The sequence below is a fragment of the Cervus canadensis genome, chromosome 9 (assembly GCF_019320065.1).
Source record: "Cervus canadensis isolate Bull #8, Minnesota chromosome 9, ASM1932006v1, whole genome shotgun sequence".
NCBI classification, from domain to species: Eukaryota; Metazoa; Chordata; class Mammalia; order Artiodactyla; family Cervidae; genus Cervus; species Cervus canadensis.
In genome coordinates, this window is record NC_057394.1 from 83,616,802 (window position 1) to 83,633,257 (window position 16,456).

Below are 16,456 nucleotides of genomic sequence, written 5' to 3' on the forward strand. Positions count from 1 at the left end.
GTTGCCCTCAAGTTCAGATCCCACCTGAACAGGTAAACTCTGCGGGGCGCGCAGCTTGCTCGGCAGATCTGAGCGCTAATCAAGCAACCTTGGAAGCAACCAGAGACTCAGTTGTTCTTTTTTTTTTTTTTTTTTTATTTTTATTAGTTGGAGGCTAATTACTTTCCAAAAAAAAAAAAAAGAATCCCAGGGCCCTGGACTGAATTAAGTGTGTCTGACGCGCGCCAGGCTCGCTGCGCTATTTATAGCCCCCGGCCAGCACCACTACTGCCCCCGCGACAGCGTGGGCCGCTGCGACCGGGCACCCCGCACCCTGCGTGGAGCCTGCACTCCGCATTCACGTCCCACACCCGCACCCCTACTGCCCTAAGCGAGCGGGCGGGAGGTGCGGGGTGGGGGGTGCGGGACGTGGAGCCACAGCTTGGCCGGGGAGAAGCGGGAGGATGCGAGTGTGGAATGCGGGAGTTCTGCGTGTGAACTAGGGGCGGGAAGCGGGATGCGGGGTGCGAGCGTGGGACGAGTGATGTGGGCGGGACCCGGCGGGGCGGGGCGCGGGGCCCTGGCGCGGGGTGCAGGATGGGGGGTGCGAGTGTGGGATGTGGGGTGTGGGCGGGGGATGGGGCGGGGCGCGGGGCGGGGCGCGGGGCCCGGGCGCGGGGCGCAGCGCGGGGCACGGGGATGGCGCCGGGGCGGGGAGCCCGGGTGGCCGGGCGCACGCGTCGAGCCGAGCGCACGGAGACGGGGTGTCCGGCAGAGCGGCCCGAGACCTGCCCGCGGGAGGAGCGACCGGGTCGGCGCGGCGGGTAAGCGCGGACTGGGGGCGACCCTTGGGGGTGCGGGCAAGTTTGGGAACAGCGGGCCGGTCGGCGCGGCTCGGGCACTCCTGGGGACCTCTGGAGCTCGGCGCGACTATGGCTTTTTCGGGGTGTGGGGTGTGGCCGGGGATGGCTTCAGACCTTTCCCTGGGCTGCGCCCCTGAGGGGCCCCGGACCTGCCCAGAGACCCTGTGGGCGCCGGCGCTCCCGCTGGGCGCGCCGCTCTTCCCCAAGGTTTTGGCTCGCCTGCGCTCCTTTAAGAAACTCTCTCAAAGTTTTTTTAAAGACAGACTGGCTCTGAGCGCCTCGGCCTCGTTTCTTGCCTCGTGTGCGCGTGGCGGCGGGTTTCAGCAGAATTTGCGGAGAGTGGACTGGTCCCGCCTCTGCGCTCTTACGGCCGCGCTCTGGGGCTGAGGGCGCGGGCACGTGCTCGCTGTCAGGCCGGGTGAGACCCTTTCATCCCGGTGGGCAGACCCCTCGGTCCAGAGCAGCTGCGACATGGACTTCAGCAACCAGGGCAGTCCGACAGGGTTTGCTTCATCAAGGTTTCGCCCAAATGTGCCATTTAAAAATGTTCATATGCAAACAGCAGGGGAGTGGATGGCGCTTTGGTTTTTAATCACCCAAGAATTCAAAATGATGGTTTATGACATGGGCTTCACTTCGCTGGCAGGCCCTCCGTGTGCTGGGAAATGTATTGCAAATCAGACATTAAAAGATTAGAGTGGAAAACGGACTTATTTCCCAAAGGTCAGTGTATTCAAAGTAAACCTCAGCTAATCTGGCGCTGATTCCACTGGTTCAGCAGTTTGGTTCTTGCCGAGATAAGCATCTGTTGAGGGCAGTGCACGTGTTTTGTAGTGAAAAGTAATTCACAGAAACTTTACAACTGTAACAGATTAGACAATGCTGTTCGTGTCAACCAGCAAATGCTAATTGGCTTAAAGCTGCCTGATAATAATGGCGTGTAACAGAATTTCATTGTTGGCCAACGAGAAAGAGAATTTTGACATAATTTCTTTGAATGTTCTTACATTTTGTGTTCATTTTCTTAACTAAGGTAACTTTTACCCTGCGCATTTGAAACTATAAAATAATTATAGTCACAGCCATTTTACACAGTCTCACACGAGTCAAGAATTTAAATCTAATTTGCCTTTCACTTGTTACCATTACTTGAACACACACCTTTTACAGAATAAGTAGGACACACATGTCTTTAGGATTTTACCTTAGTACAGCACGTAAATATAGCAATAAGCACATAGTCTTTGTAATGTACTAAAATATTCCCAGAACATTCTAGACAGTGTGAAGGCCTTTGAGGTTGCCCAGGGTCTGTATGGGAAAAAATTCAGCCAAACTCAGTTGCCATCTTAATGTACCCCCCTTTCTCCCTGTGCGGTGTTTGGTCTCCCCACCCACCACGGCCATGCCCAGCACCATGTAACGCATGTGGTGCTACCTTTTGAGCGGTTTGACAAGCCTGCCTCTCCCGCTCGATGAGAGGGTGGACTGGGTCTGGATTATTTTGGTCACTCCATGTGTAGCACAGTCCCACACACGTAATAAGCATTTGATAAATATTTACTAACTTGAAGAGGGCAAAAAATCCAATACATGTGGCCCTAAATAGCACACACATGTCTCCAAAAACACTATGTTTTTGCAATTTCAATGTAATTCTTAAAAGCAATAAAATAGCAATAGATTTTCATGTTACTTTTAATTCCCACACTGGTGGAAGATGTATCTCAAGAGCTAGATTAGTACTATGCTGCTTGCTTTTTGGAATCTCTGTGTCTTCAAAGGTGTGACACTAATGATTCATGTAAGGTTTCTGCATTCTTACGTTTTCTTTAATTTGAAGTTTGTGGCTTGCTTTAAGTTTCCTGTTAATAGACTATTGATAAATGATGCTTAATGTAAAAATCACTTAATTTTTTTCACTTGGATCACATGATTAGCTCCTGAATGCTCATATATTCATGAAACTCCATTTCCTCTTAGCTTTAAAATGAATCTTTTATTCTAGAACAGAGAAGAGAGTTCTGCTTTGTACTAATAGAAATAGATTCAAATAAGAAAATTCTATTTATACTATAGAAATTATTATTTCTGCAGAACATAGAAAACATTTTGACAGATATAATTTGTGTCTGTAATATAAATGGAACAATAAAATGCCATAAGGCTGTGAGGTTTTGTTCACTAAGCAAGAGTAAAGAAAATACCTGAATTTGCTTTAAAATGACAATTCCAATTTATATGATGAGGTAGCTGGCTGTTGTTAGCAGTCAAAAATATTTGAAAATTTTAGACATTCTGGACTGGAAGAAAAGAGCAAAGCCTAAAACATACTCTAACCCGTGTTTCTACACGTCTCTTTTAAAGTGTGGTAGAAACAGCTCAAAAGGCACCTGTTGTCATCTGGACCGTGTGCCTGGTGCTTAATCCCATGAGGTCACGTGGACTGGGACCCAGAGCAGAAAGTCAGGAGTTCTTGTGCCAACTTCAGCCCTGCATGCTGTGCAACCTCAGGGAAATCACAGAACCTCTCTGGGCCTCCATTTTCTGATCTGCAAAGTGAGGATGACAGTAGGGCCACTTCTAAGGTCATTCCAGCTCTAAGATGCTGCGATTCCATGTTCCTTTCATGGATTATGAATAAGATTCCTGAAAGGTGTCACTGGGATTTAAGTAGAGAAATTACCTTCTAACTGCATTTATGAGGTCAGTGTCTGGTGTACTATTCAGACATCCTGACCTTGTGTTTCAGGCATAATGAGCTGCTCAGAACACAGGAAGCTGTCACACCCTATAGTTTTCTTGATTGTTATTTACTCTTGGCCCAAACCAGCCTTCAGAAGGTTGTACACTGACATGAGGGTGACCACTTTTTTTTTCACTATTCAGTTATTAAAACCTTGAGGGCTAATGTTGAAGTACATTAAAAGTAACACATCACTAAAATGTCTAGATAAAACACTTGAGTGAGTGAAAATTACTAATGGTGTTCTTCGGTCTTTCGCAGAGTTCATTCTAGAAATGTGCAACGTGGTTTAATAAAGGGCGGGAGGAGCTGACAAGGCAGTGGGCAGGGGACTGTTTGAAGGGCTTGGAGAGGGTGCCCAGCGTGGCATGAATAGCCTTGGAAGACAGTCATGTTTCTAATTTCACTGCAGACTATCTACGTTTTCTGTCAACTGAACTGAAGCACAACCAGCTGGTAACTTTCTAGCTTAATATTAGAACTCTAATTGTGGAACTGTGATGTGATACTCGTAGCTGAAGGGAATATTTATTTTATTCAAGTATTTTAAGAAAAAATGCTGTGGCTAAAATCTTAAGTGTACTTTTAATTTTGCCATTCTTGAATATACAAGCTTGAAGACATTTGTTCTTTAACATAGTTGCTTAAATTGCTTTTGACTTAAAATTAGCTCTCACTAAGTTTGTATGTTACAGAAGGTCAAAAACAAAGACTGGTGAGTCCTTCCTTTTGCCTAAAAATCATAGTGTCACCCATATTTACCTTCACCAAATTAAGATTAAGGAACATATGATTTTTTGCAAATTCATAAGTAATTAAATTCCCCCCATGAAAGAGAAGATATGAGAATAATAATAATAATACATGGATAGCAGGAACTTTTATAAATGTTTTCATACATTCTTAATGAATAAATAAGATAATGAAATTAAAATATGAATTTAAAACAGTTTCATGTTTCTGGAGATTTATTCTTTGACAGTAAAATATACAACCTAGAAATGCTTTAGAATTACTAATAAGGAAGCTGAAAAGTTAGTTTTTTATAATTTCACTAAATCAGTCAGTTCTGGGTGAGAGTGATATTTCCTGCCACAGCTTCAGATTATTGAAAAGTTAAATTTCCATTTAAAATTAGGAAGGGAAACCCCTGGATATAATAAGAAGTAATTTTACACTAAGGTCAAGGATACTCTTAAATTGCATATCAAAATTGATTCTTTATTAAAAGAAAAACTTCTAACAAGACTAATACTTTAACAGTCTCAAACAATATTTGGAACCAAACAAAGGAATCTAACTACAGATATCATGGAGTCTTAGCATCATAAGAAAACACCATGAATAATTTTATGCCAATAAATTTGAAACTTGGATGAATTGGAAAATTCTCTAAAAGATATAAATGATCAAAAATGACTTTAGCAAACCTACTTCTGTTAATAACAGCTAATGAGACTGAATTTGTGAGCTAGTCCTCCCAACCACTCAAAATAAACAAAAAGACTTTAGGCCCAAGAGCTTTCATGGGACATTTTTTTTTTTCTCTTTAGGTAAGAAGTAGATTTATTCAGATTCAGAGAGAGCACACTCCGGAGACAGAGTGTGGGCCATCACAGAGGGCAAGTGCAGCCTATTGGACATTTTTATACAAGCTTTTTACACAGAGAATTTTAAAATAACTTTTTTTTCAAAATCCAATGACAGTACAAAAAACAATAAGATCAATCTCAAGTATGAACAAACAATAATCTAAAATAAAGTTGTAGCCAGTTTAATTTGATCATATATTAAAAATAAAGTCACGACCGAGAAGATGCTTTACCATCTGAAAGTCACCATAGATGCAGAGAAAAAAGTATTCCACCAAATCCAATATTCATTCATGATTTAGAAAATAAAGCAGACAAAGACTGAAGGAAAATTTCTCCACCTGATACAAGTTGAAACATCACACTCAATGATAAAACTTCAGAAGCATCATTTTCAGGCTGAAACCAGGGAAAATGTCACCATTCCACATTGTACCAGAAGTCCAAGCCAATGCAAGAAGACAAGAAAAAGAAAAGACAGGGATTCAAATTAGAAGAGGAAGAGACACATCTCTTCTTAAGAGGATAGGATTGTGCATCTTTCACAGAAAATCCAAAGGAATCTCCTGACTGGTCCATCTAGGAGGGGCTTTCTACCAGGTTGCTGAATACAAGATCAATATACAGAAATAAGATTCCTGCTGCTGCTGCTAAGTCACTTCAGTCACGTCTGACTCTGTGCAACCTCATAGGTGGCAGCCCACCAGGCTCCTCCATCCCCGGGATTTTCCAGGCAAGAGTACTGGAGTGGGTTGCCATTGCCTTCTCTGAATAAGGTTCCTAGGTACCGATAACAACTATTCAGAAATTATAATGAAAACAACTATTTAGAATGAAGAATTAGAACAACTACAAAGTTATCTCTGAATAAGTCTAACAAAAGGTGTGTAAGACCAGTTGGGTCAGCATCCTAACGGCATAAAGATGCCCTTCATCTATGGAGCAGTAGTGCTCAGCAGTGGGAGCACTAGATTGTAAAGAGGTAAATTTGATTCATCTGTGAATTCCATGCAATTCCAATCAAAACTGTGTCTCAGATTTTTGTGGAACTTGACAAGTTCTGCCTAAAGTTCATATGCAACAAATAAAAATAGATTGTTGTGACACATATGAAGAATGAAGCTGGAGGACTTGTCCTTTGAGGCGTGGAGTGTGTCTGCAGCCACTGCCGCTGGGTGTCCTGCCTCTTGCTGTCGTCATTCCCTTTCTTCTGGAGAACAAGTGTCCCGTTAGTCAGTGTGAAACTTTGGAGGTTCAGCTTTTTCCTCTTTCATGCTCGTCTCTGTGGTTGATCTTTTCTATGCCGGCTCTTACAGGCCTGGCTTCCGTCTTGCTCTTGGGATTCCAAAGCCACGTGTTAGGGTCACCTCCAAAGAGCAGAAGAATGAATCTTTTGTTATTTTGAGAAACTTATTTTCAGTTCGATTTCCTCTTTAAAGAGTCAGACCAGAATTATAAAAAGGTGTGGTAAGTATGATAAAGGTGGTGCTAGAGGTAAAGAACCCACCTGCCAATGCAGGAGACATAAGAGACGCAAGCTCAGTCCTGGGTTGGGAAGATCCCCTGGAGGAGGGCACGGCAACCCACTCCAGTATTCTTGCCTGGAGAATCCCATGGACAGAGGAGCCCGGCAGGCTACGGTCCATAGGGTCACAAACAGTTGGACACGACTGAAGCAGCTTAGCATGTGTTGTTGTTCAGTTGCTCAGTCATGTCCGACTCTTTGTGACCCTATGGACTGCAGCACCCCAGGCTTCCCTGTCCTTCACCATCTCCTGGAGTTTGCTTAAACTCAAGTCCATTGAGTCGGTGATGCCCATTGAGTCAGCATGCATGCAAGTACGTAATGCCATAGGCTAGGTCTCTTGGCATATAGAAATTATTGTCTTAAGTGTGAGAGCTGGAAATAGGCATGTAAAATGTGGGGGGAAAAAAAGCGAAAGAAACAGTCTTTCCAATGGCTAAAAAGATAACCAGAATAGCCCACTTTTCACTATACCAAACCCACTTTTCACAGCCTACCAATTCCTTTTAGCTTTGTGCCAAGTCAGGGATTGCAAAAAAATAGCATCCAGGCCACTACTGCCCATGCCAAACCCTGGCAAATGGTACTAGTTAAACATAGAACTCTTTCTGGTTTGGCTTGCACGTCAGTATCCAGATCCTACTTGTGGTGTTCCAGGAAATCACAAGAAAACACGGAATGAATATGCCTGGTCATTCTATTGCCTCCAATTCATAAACCTAGTAGGAGTGTTTCTAGTGTCAGTCTGTTACAAAAGGGAGTCTAGTGCAATGCAAATTGTACATTTTGCTCTTGTTCATTCTAGAGTCTCAACTAAAACTTGCATTTCCAGGTGGGCAGCTCATGGTCCTCTGGATGCTGGAGCACCTGGCTTGATCTCCAGCCCCTTTGCACTGCCTTCCCCACCCCCGGCCCTGCCCCCGTCCCAGTCCTTAGAGGACCTCAGTGTTGTCTCAGGGTTTCGTGATTACTTGATCTCTAATGCGTGTCTAATAGACATTTCAGGCTGAACGTTCCTAAATAAAACTGTTCGTCCTCTGCCCCCACCCCACCACCCTCTGACCCTCCGCCCCTCCGCTTTCACCCTTGTCCCGGAGATAGTTCTCAGCACCAGTACCACTGGTCCCATAAAGACGTGGGATTGTATCACAGCTGTTCAACGCCGCACCCCCCCCCCCGCCCCGCCCCGCCCCGCCCCGCCAGTACCTTCCCAACTCACCCAGAGTCAGAGCCCAGGCTCTGGTAACTGACCGCAGTGGTCCACCTGCCTCCCGTTCACTGGACCTCTGACCTGCTCCACGCAGTCCCACCCTCACCCCCTCCCCACCCCCACCCCCCTCCCCAGCTCTACCCCCACCCCTCTCCCCATCTCCGCCGGGTCTCCTCTGCTCCGTCCTCACTTGCCCAGCCCAGCAGGCTTGCTCCGCTCTGAGAGCCCTGTTATGCCCGGTCTCTCCTCAAGCCCCCCAACCCACCTCCAGCTCCCGGCTTCTCCAGGGCACCCCGGCTTGACCGCTCTGTTCCCACGTTCCAAACTCTTCTCCAGCTCTGAGCCTGTCCTTGCCTGAAAGAAGCCCTCTTGACTCTCGGGAGAGGAGTCTCATCTCCTTGCAGCTGCCGCACCCCTCCCCCATCCTCCCTCCCTCCCCCCTCCCCCTCCCTCCCCCCACCCCCCTCCCTCCCTCCCTCCCTCCCCCTCCCTCCTCCGGGCAACAGGAGCCCACAGCGCCCATCCTCCTCCTCCGGGGCCCAGGTTGACAGGTCCCTCTCACCCCGGGGTCTCCAACCCGCCCCACGTGCTCCCCGGGCCTGGCCCGCGGCCGGGTCACTGGAAGGGCATCCGTGGCCTCCTCGTCGTGAGATCAAAGGGCCTCTTCTCTGCTTCTTCTCCCGAAGTGGACGCCTTAGTCACCGGCTCCCCCTAAGCCCGCCAGCGTCCCAGCTCCGCGGGTCCAGCCCCTCGGGCTCCCCTCCTCCCCCGCACCTGCTGCCCCGCGGGGTCTGGTCTGGGGAAGCTGGGGGTGCTGCTTGACCCTCTACCCCTAAGGTTAGAATTTCCTAGAAGTCACTTTTCCCAGAAGACTCAGGGGAAAACAGTAATACAGATAACAGATAAAACAAGATTTCAGAGCATACGCTCCCTGGAGCACCCGCGGCCCCCATCCAGGGCCCTGCCTCCGTCCAGGCTCAGCCCAGGCCCTCCCCCTGTAGTTGGACCCCCCTCCCCCATCTCTCCGGCCTGTCTCCCTCCAGCCGGTCCTTCCGCAGGATACGGGGCCATGCGGCCGCCCCGCCCCAGCACTGCAGCCCGCAGTCCGGCCCCACGGGCGCGGGACACAGGCCCCTTCCTTTGGGAAGGACAGGCTATCGCCCCGCTCCCCCGGCCCGTCCTCCCTGGTTGGGCGTGCACACCAGTCCTGCTCTGTTCCGTTTTCACGAAGTGTCCCTTTCTGTCCTCCCCTACACCAGTCGACCCTCCTATCGCCCGCCGGCCTTCGGCAGTCACCCGAGACCTCACAAGGCCCTTCTTTCTGAACGACACCAGCGGTCAGGTTAGGAATCGGCCCAGCTGTGTGCAGAGCGCCAGGGCCAGAGAGCCACCGGTAGAGGAGGCCTGGAAGGGGCGGGGGCTTCCCTCAGGCAGCCCTCCTGGGGCCTGCGGTTGCCTCCCTCCTGCTGGCACCAGTGCAGCATGTCCTCTGCTCAGGGCCACAGGTGCTGGGGACAGTTATCAAACCCCGCTCAGGGGGACACCGGGCATGCTCACACCTGTTCCTGCATCCATCCACACACACACACACCTGTACTTGCACCCATACATATACATACACACACCTGGACATGTACATACAAACACACCTGTGCTGCACACATACACACCTGTACATGTACATACACACCTGTACACACACATGTGCTTCACATGTACATACACACCTGTATGCGTATACACACACCTGTGTCTGCAAACACACGTATACATGTACGTGCACAGCTGGGCATGTACACACACCTGTGCACGTACAAACATGTGCATGTACATACACACCTGCTCCTGCATAGGTGTATGGACACTCACAACCTTCCCTGGAGGGCTCCCGCTGGGGAGGGGGAGCAGAGCTCCCCATATCCCACACACATCGGGGCCCAGGGCTGCCCGGGGGCTGTGCCCTCGGCTCGCCTGGCCAGCCGGCCTAGTAACGAGCCTGTTCCCCTGCAGGTTAGCAGTCTGAAGCGATGGGCGACTGGAGCTTCCTGGGGAGACTCCTAGAGAACGCCCAGGAGCACTCCACTGTCATCGGCAAGGTCTGGCTGACGGTGCTGTTCATCTTCAGGATCCTGGTGCTGGGGGCCGCGGCCGAGGAGGTGTGGGGGGACGAGCAGTCGGACTTCACCTGCAACACGCAGCAGCCCGGCTGCGAGAACGTGTGCTACGACCGCGCCTTCCCCATCTCGCATGTGCGATTCTGGGTGCTGCAGATCATTTTCGTGTCCACGCCCACGCTCATCTACCTGGGCCACGTGCTGCACCTGGTGCGCATGGAGGAGAAGCGGAAGGAGCGCGAGGAGGAGCCGCCGAAGGCCGCCAGCCCGGCCGAGGGGCACCAGGGCCCGGCCCCGGTGCGCGACGACCGCGGCAAGGTGCGCATCGCCGGCGCCCTGCTCCGCACCTACGTCTTCAACATCATCTTCAAGACGCTGTTCGAGGTGGGCTTCATCGCCGGGCAGTACTTCCTGTACGGCTTCCAGCTGAAGCCGCTGTACCGCTGCGACCGCTGGCCCTGCCCCAACACGGTGGACTGCTTCATCTCACGGCCCACGGAGAAGACCATCTTCATCCTCTTCATGCTGGCCGTGGCCTGCTTGTCCCTACTCCTCAACGTGCTGGAGATCTACCACCTGGGCTGGAAGAAGCTGAAACAGGGGATGACCAGCCCCTTCCGCCCGGACACCCCTGGTTCCAGGGCGGGGTCCGCAAAGCTGGTGGGGGGGAGCCCCCTCCTCCTGCCCCCCAACTCCGCCCCGCCCGCCGTCACCATCGGGTTCCCGCCCTACTACGCGCCCTCCGCCTCCTCCCTGGGGCAGGCGTCTGCCCCGGGCTATCCCGAGCCGCCCCCGCCCGCGGCCCTGCCCGGGACCCCCGACACCCCCGGAACCCCCGGCGGCGGTGGCAACCAGGGCCTGCGCGCGCCGGCGCAGAACTGGGCCAACCGCGAGGCTGAGCCGCAGACTTCGGCCAAGAAGGCCTCCCCGCCCGCGTCGACGCCTCCTGCAGCCGCGACCCCCGCTGGGGCCCCCCAGCAGTCCCTTCCGGAGGGCGCGGCGGGGAGCTCGGGCGACAGCCACGGGGAGGGGGCGGTGACGGCCGTGGAGCTGCACGCGCCCCCCGAGCCCCCCGCAGACCCCGGCCGGTCCAGCAAGGCCAGTAAGTCCAGCGGCGGCCGGGCCAGGGCCGGCGACTTGGCCATCTAGCGGCGGCCCAGCGTCCAGGCCCAGGGCGTTCACCGGCGGGTGGCGGCCTGGAGGTGGGAGGGGCTGGAGCGGGCGGAGGGGGCGAGCGAGGGTCGGGTCCGTGTGTCAGTGCTTGCTGTTCCTAGCGCTGTGAGGTAGCGGGGGGGCGCATCCGAGACGGGAGGGGGCACAGGGGCCGGGGGCCTCCAAAGATTCTCCCAGCAGCCTTCGAGCCGGAGCCGGGCGGCCTTCCCGGAGATGCTGCGGCCGGGTGGAGGCTGTGGTGCCTGTCTGCTGTGGGAAGACAGAGGGTCTGCATCACTTCAGGTTGGGGCTCAACGGTTTTCCAGCCCTACGCCCCCCGGAGCCTTTGGACCGCCCAGCAAGTCTAGAAGTTCTTAGCCTTATCTCTGTTTGAGACTTTAACTTAGAGTTGAATTATATTTGGGATATTTGCCAAACCGTACTAAAAAAAGATTCCATACAGTCACTGAGTTTCTGACAGGTCTCTGAAGCCCAGGACATCAAACCACACCCTTCATGACAAGTGACAAGCAGCCACCCAACAGGGGCAGAGATGTGGCGGGCAGGCAGGAGAGCCTGTGAGAGGCGGACCCTTGAGATAAGTTTGAATGGCCGAGGAAACTGAGTAAAAGTGTGACAAGTATGCCTTAGGTATTTATTTTTTAAATGGCATTTTGTGCTTTGATCTGAATTGTACAGATATGCCTATTTTTCCCCATTTACTATCTTTCAGGAAAAATGAAGCAAATAGTCTTGTTAAAATGGATACTGATCAAGAGAGTGCACATTTGTCCTTTACATACTAGTAAAGATTTGAACTTTAAAAGAAATTCTTCGACTTTATGAGTCAGTTAATTACTGTGAGAATATACCTTATACAACTGAAGCCAGCGTTGGGAAATCTCTAAGTACAGTTCAAATGCTTGAAGTTGTGAAGTTTTTGAGTGGGAGGTTAAAAGTTAACCACTGTTGCCAGAAAATTTATTTATACAGATGAATCCATGACCTACATTTTTTTAACAGTACAAAATAAAACTCTTCAAGTCTCCTGACCATTCTTTGTGGGTAGCCTGTTTGCTTTTGGAGGTGTGACAGTGTCGTGGTTGCCTACATGGGTGCTGGTTGGGATGGGGCCATGAGGCATCCACACTGTTCTGCACTGACCGCAGAGGTGGGTTCTGTGCACCCGCGGCTGGAGGACAGCACAGGGTCCCAGTAGCTCCTTGTTTACAAGCCAGTGAACAGTGGTGATGCTGAGCCCGGTGCTTGTCACACCTTACCTCGCACCTCCTCTGCATCTCATCAGTCCTTGTCCCAAAAACTGTACCTTGTCCCACCTGGTTCATTTTTTACTAATAACTTTACCTTCCTGATAATGTATGTGGGGCCACACTCCACAGCAGACTGTGTTTTATATCATAAACAGCGACCCACTGACAATATGATGAAAGGATGACCACGTGGAGCTGGCTGGTAGTGCCTGCTTGGAAGGCGCATCCCTTCTCAACCTCGCTGAAGGCATGGTTAAGAAACTAGCTCTTTAACCATTAACGCAACAGGAAAATCTCCATCCGGCATGTCTGCACAGCCAGGTCTCCGAGACTGCCTCTATTACTCAGATGATTTAATCTGGATGAGACACAAAACAGCCACCAGGAACCCTCACATTTTGGAGTTGACCCATTTGGCAAACCCAGCTGAAGCTGGAACGGTCCTTCCCTGTTCCTCTGTGTTTCAGGCCTCGAGATTCGCTCCACTCACCCTCTAAGCTTTGCCTTGGGACACTACCCCTGATGAGAAGTGATCCGTGGCCTCCGGATGGAGGGGGTGGGACCACAGGAGGCCCGAGGGCCAGGAACGGACACCCTGAGACTGTCCTGCCCAGCCTCTGTCTTGCTGGGTCCCCCATGGGTTGAGGGAGGGGCAGGATGGGCAGAGCTGCCTGGAAGGGGCACCCCCTCATCCCAGCCCCTGCACTTCAGATTGGGTTCTGCTCGACCATCTAAACTTCCTCTGATGCAGGTTGGAGCAGTGGAGGGTATGGTTTCAGAGACACTCTCTCCTGGCCAGGCTGGTGGATTCCTTCTGTAAAACCAGCTCTACTGAGACAGACCTTGAGTTTGCCCTGAGTAGGCCAAAGTGCCATCAGCTCTGGGGCTGAGCCCCTCATCCATGGGCTCCTGTGCCTCTACAGTCACCTCTCCTTCAGCTCCTCACCCCAGGGCTCCACACTTCCACGGCAGGGGATGCAGGTTCAATCCCTGGTCAGGGAACTAAGATCCTACAAGCTGCGTGGCAAAAAAATAAATAAATAAAAGTTTAAAAAATAAATAAATGAAATGAGGCTCCATGAGTGAGATTAAACAGAAACAACAGAAAGCAGAAATAGACCTACAAGGAATTCAGATTCTAGACTTATCAGAGTATAATTGAATTATGCCTACTATGTTAAAAGGCAAGGTTAGTAATAAGTGCAGAGAACAAGAAATTATAACTAATGACCAAACAGGAGTTCTAGAAATTTTTAAAAATAACAATAGTTGAAATTTAAGACAACAGATAGATTTAACACACAGCTGAAGAAATACTAAAGGTACAGTTGAAGGGATGACCAGAATGCTGCTCAGAGAGTCACAGAAATGGGAAGCATGAAAAAGAGGTTCCATGTCATGAGGACAGAGAGGGAGGGTCCCAGGTATGCCTAATCAGTAACCAGGACAGGGAACAGAGAGGAGCAGAGACAATATTTGAAAAGCCACAGCTGAGAATTTGCCAGGATTAATCGAAGATCCCACCCATAGCTTCAAAAGCCCCCCAAAAAATCTATACCAAGATATGTGATACTGAAAGTACAAAGATCAAAGCAGGAAGAAAAATGTACAGGACATTTAAAATCCCACCACCCAGAGATAAATCTTTGCTAACATTTTGATTTTTCTATAGATATTTTCTAAATGATCATATTTATTCTGATTTTTTCCCTACTATATTATGAACATTTCTTTAGGTTAATACATTTTCTTCAAATTCATAATTTTAAAGGCTTCCTGACTTTCCACCATATAAATTTATGATAGTTTGTTTAAGCAGAATCTATATGTTGGACATGTAAATTATTTCCAATTTTTCACTCTTTTAAATAGTCTATGTTGTACATAAATCTCTTCCACATCCCTGTTTCATTAGGACACATTCGTAGAAGTGGAATTACTGATCAAAAGACAGAAACCACACTGAGACTTGTGATGTATCTGCCCCTCTGCTTCCCAAAGAGACCAGCACTCCCATGGGAGGACATCTCCCCGCCCAAGATCACTCCAGCGAATTCCGGACAGCTTGGTGGACACACTTCCCAAATTAACCAACTTTCACTTACACATGGATCCAAAGCCAAACAACCCGATGCTGCTAAACTAGTAAAGGGTATCAGTTCCTACACTGTGTGGGGACTAAAGTGACCCAAGTCCCTCAGGAATGTTAAAAATACGAGCATTTGAAAACTTTTCAACTCTTTCAAAATTTTGCCTCCCTGTTTTCCAAAATGACTGTGCTTCATTCACTTGAACAAAACAGTTTAAAATGCAGTCATCATCTATTCTGTGCCTCCAAGAGCCAAGCGGCTGTTTATAATAAAGGTGGTCTTAGTTCACGCCACATGACCAAGGGCATTCAGCCTCTAATCACAGCTGTAATCTCGCTTTCACATTCTCTCTGGCCCATCCTACTTGACCCTGCTTATTGAAGCACTTTCATTGTGCTGGCTCAAAGGACAAGAGATGAACAGGGACAAAAGTGAGGTCTGAGGGTTGTGTTTATGCTTGTCCCCTATCCAACTCCTCTGTCGATGAATAAACTCCCTGGAATCCAGCCAACTCACGTGATGGAAAACTGATTCCCAAAAAGCATTCCTGGTGCTTTTTTAAAGCATTTCAATCTGCCCAGGTCGAAAGAGAAAGCTCTGACTGCTCACAATAGGAGCACAGCTAGCTAGGTAGCCAGCTGTATCTGCTAGGGTTCCTCCAATCTCCTGTGAAGGGATGGATAGTTAATGTTTTAGATGTTTCAAGCCAGACAGTCTCTGGTGCCACTGCTCAGTTCTTTTGCCACTGCTTAAAGGCAGTCAGGCCCTGAGCCCCTGCGGCCTGAGTGTCCAGAACCACCCCAGTTCCCCAGAGACCCAGGGAACGACCTGGCTGGCAGGCAGCAGCTTCCCCTGGTCCTCACCTGACTGTTACCTCCAGGGTCCCCTCCAGCCCTGAAATTCTTTGAATCTGTCACTAGGCTTGGCATTCGGCATTTGGAGTTAGGCTGTCCCATGTCAGCTGGTGTAGGGGTTTGAGGGTGAAATTGAAATCCCATTGGTATGCAGAGATGGACCCCTACAGCCCCACGGTCTAGCTCCTAGATACGCCCTGTTGGTCCTTCTCTCTCTTCTCCTTACATGTGGCCATTCCCAGAGTCCCTGTCCTTTTCTCTCTTCCCTTTAGAGTTCTCCTGAGAGCTTGTCCACACCTAGTCTGATCTGTGATCAAGGAGGTGCCCCTGGTCTTCAGGGCCCCACCTGGATCCCAGACGGAGCACAGCCAAAGCTGACAGAGGGTTGGCCAGGGCTGGACGCTGCTCCCGATGGGCCTCCTTCAAAACCTCAGAACGACCACCAGCTCCCTTCCCCTCGATCCCAAATTGTGTCCCCTCTTCAGCCCGTTTCTCTGCTAACAACTCTCACATTTGTATCTGCCACTTGCTCCACTCGACTGTGTTCTCTGCCTGCAGGCTGGGCCCTGTTCAGCCCATCTGGAACAAAACCACTCAGATTTATATTTTAAAGCTCCATTTTAAAGTCACACACCTACTTATAAACCATCTGTGAGTCCCATTTAAATAAAGCTTTGAGGCCACACAATCCAGCTCCAGCTGTTACTGGCTTTTTGGGGCACTGTTTCCCAGCGTGGACTCTGCACCTGCACTGAGGAAGACCACCCACAGTACCCACTGTTCTCCCAACTCAGGTCCTTCCTCAGGAACTGCTCCTCTCAGTCTCTGAGAGTTGAATGTCTTCTGTCTTTCCCAAACCACTCTTGACCCCAATTTCAAGTCCAACCCCTCCAGACGTCTCCCCACACCACCGAGGTGGACGGCAGCTCCTTCAGCCTCCTTGCACCGCAGCCCTGAGTTTGCAGCCCTCTCGTCCCCTGGGTCACGTGTCACCCAAAGGTGGAGGTGCGCCTGCTGGTCTCCAGGCTCCCTGACTGCTCTGTGACCATGCGTCCCCTGA

At 50.1% G+C, this 16,456-nt stretch overlaps 1 protein-coding gene across 2 annotated transcripts; it reads left to right on the forward strand.

The window, feature by feature from the left end:
- Positions 1 to 647: 647 nt before the first annotated feature.
- Positions 648 to 12,211, forward strand: GJA3 (gap junction protein alpha 3). Of its 2 annotated transcripts, none has more exons than XM_043478029.1 (2): positions 648 to 803; positions 9,926 to 12,211. In XM_043478029.1, exon 2 carries the CDS (start codon positions 9,943 to 9,945, stop codon positions 11,176 to 11,178), a length of 1,236 nt encoding a protein of 411 aa, XP_043333964.1. In that variant the 5' UTR covers positions 648 to 803; positions 9,926 to 9,942; the 3' UTR covers positions 11,179 to 12,211. The 2 variants fall into 2 exon arrangements, with proteins under 2 accessions (XP_043333964.1, XP_043333965.1); XM_043478030.1 differs by lacking the exon at positions 648 to 803 and adding an exon at positions 9,132 to 9,257.
- Positions 12,212 to 16,456: the final 4,245 nt, after the last annotated feature.

Coding starts and splice junctions, on each gene's coding strand:
- GJA3 (XM_043478029.1), top strand. CDS start 9,943: ATGGGCGACTGGAGCTTCCTGGGGAGACTCCTAGAGAACGCCCAGGAG.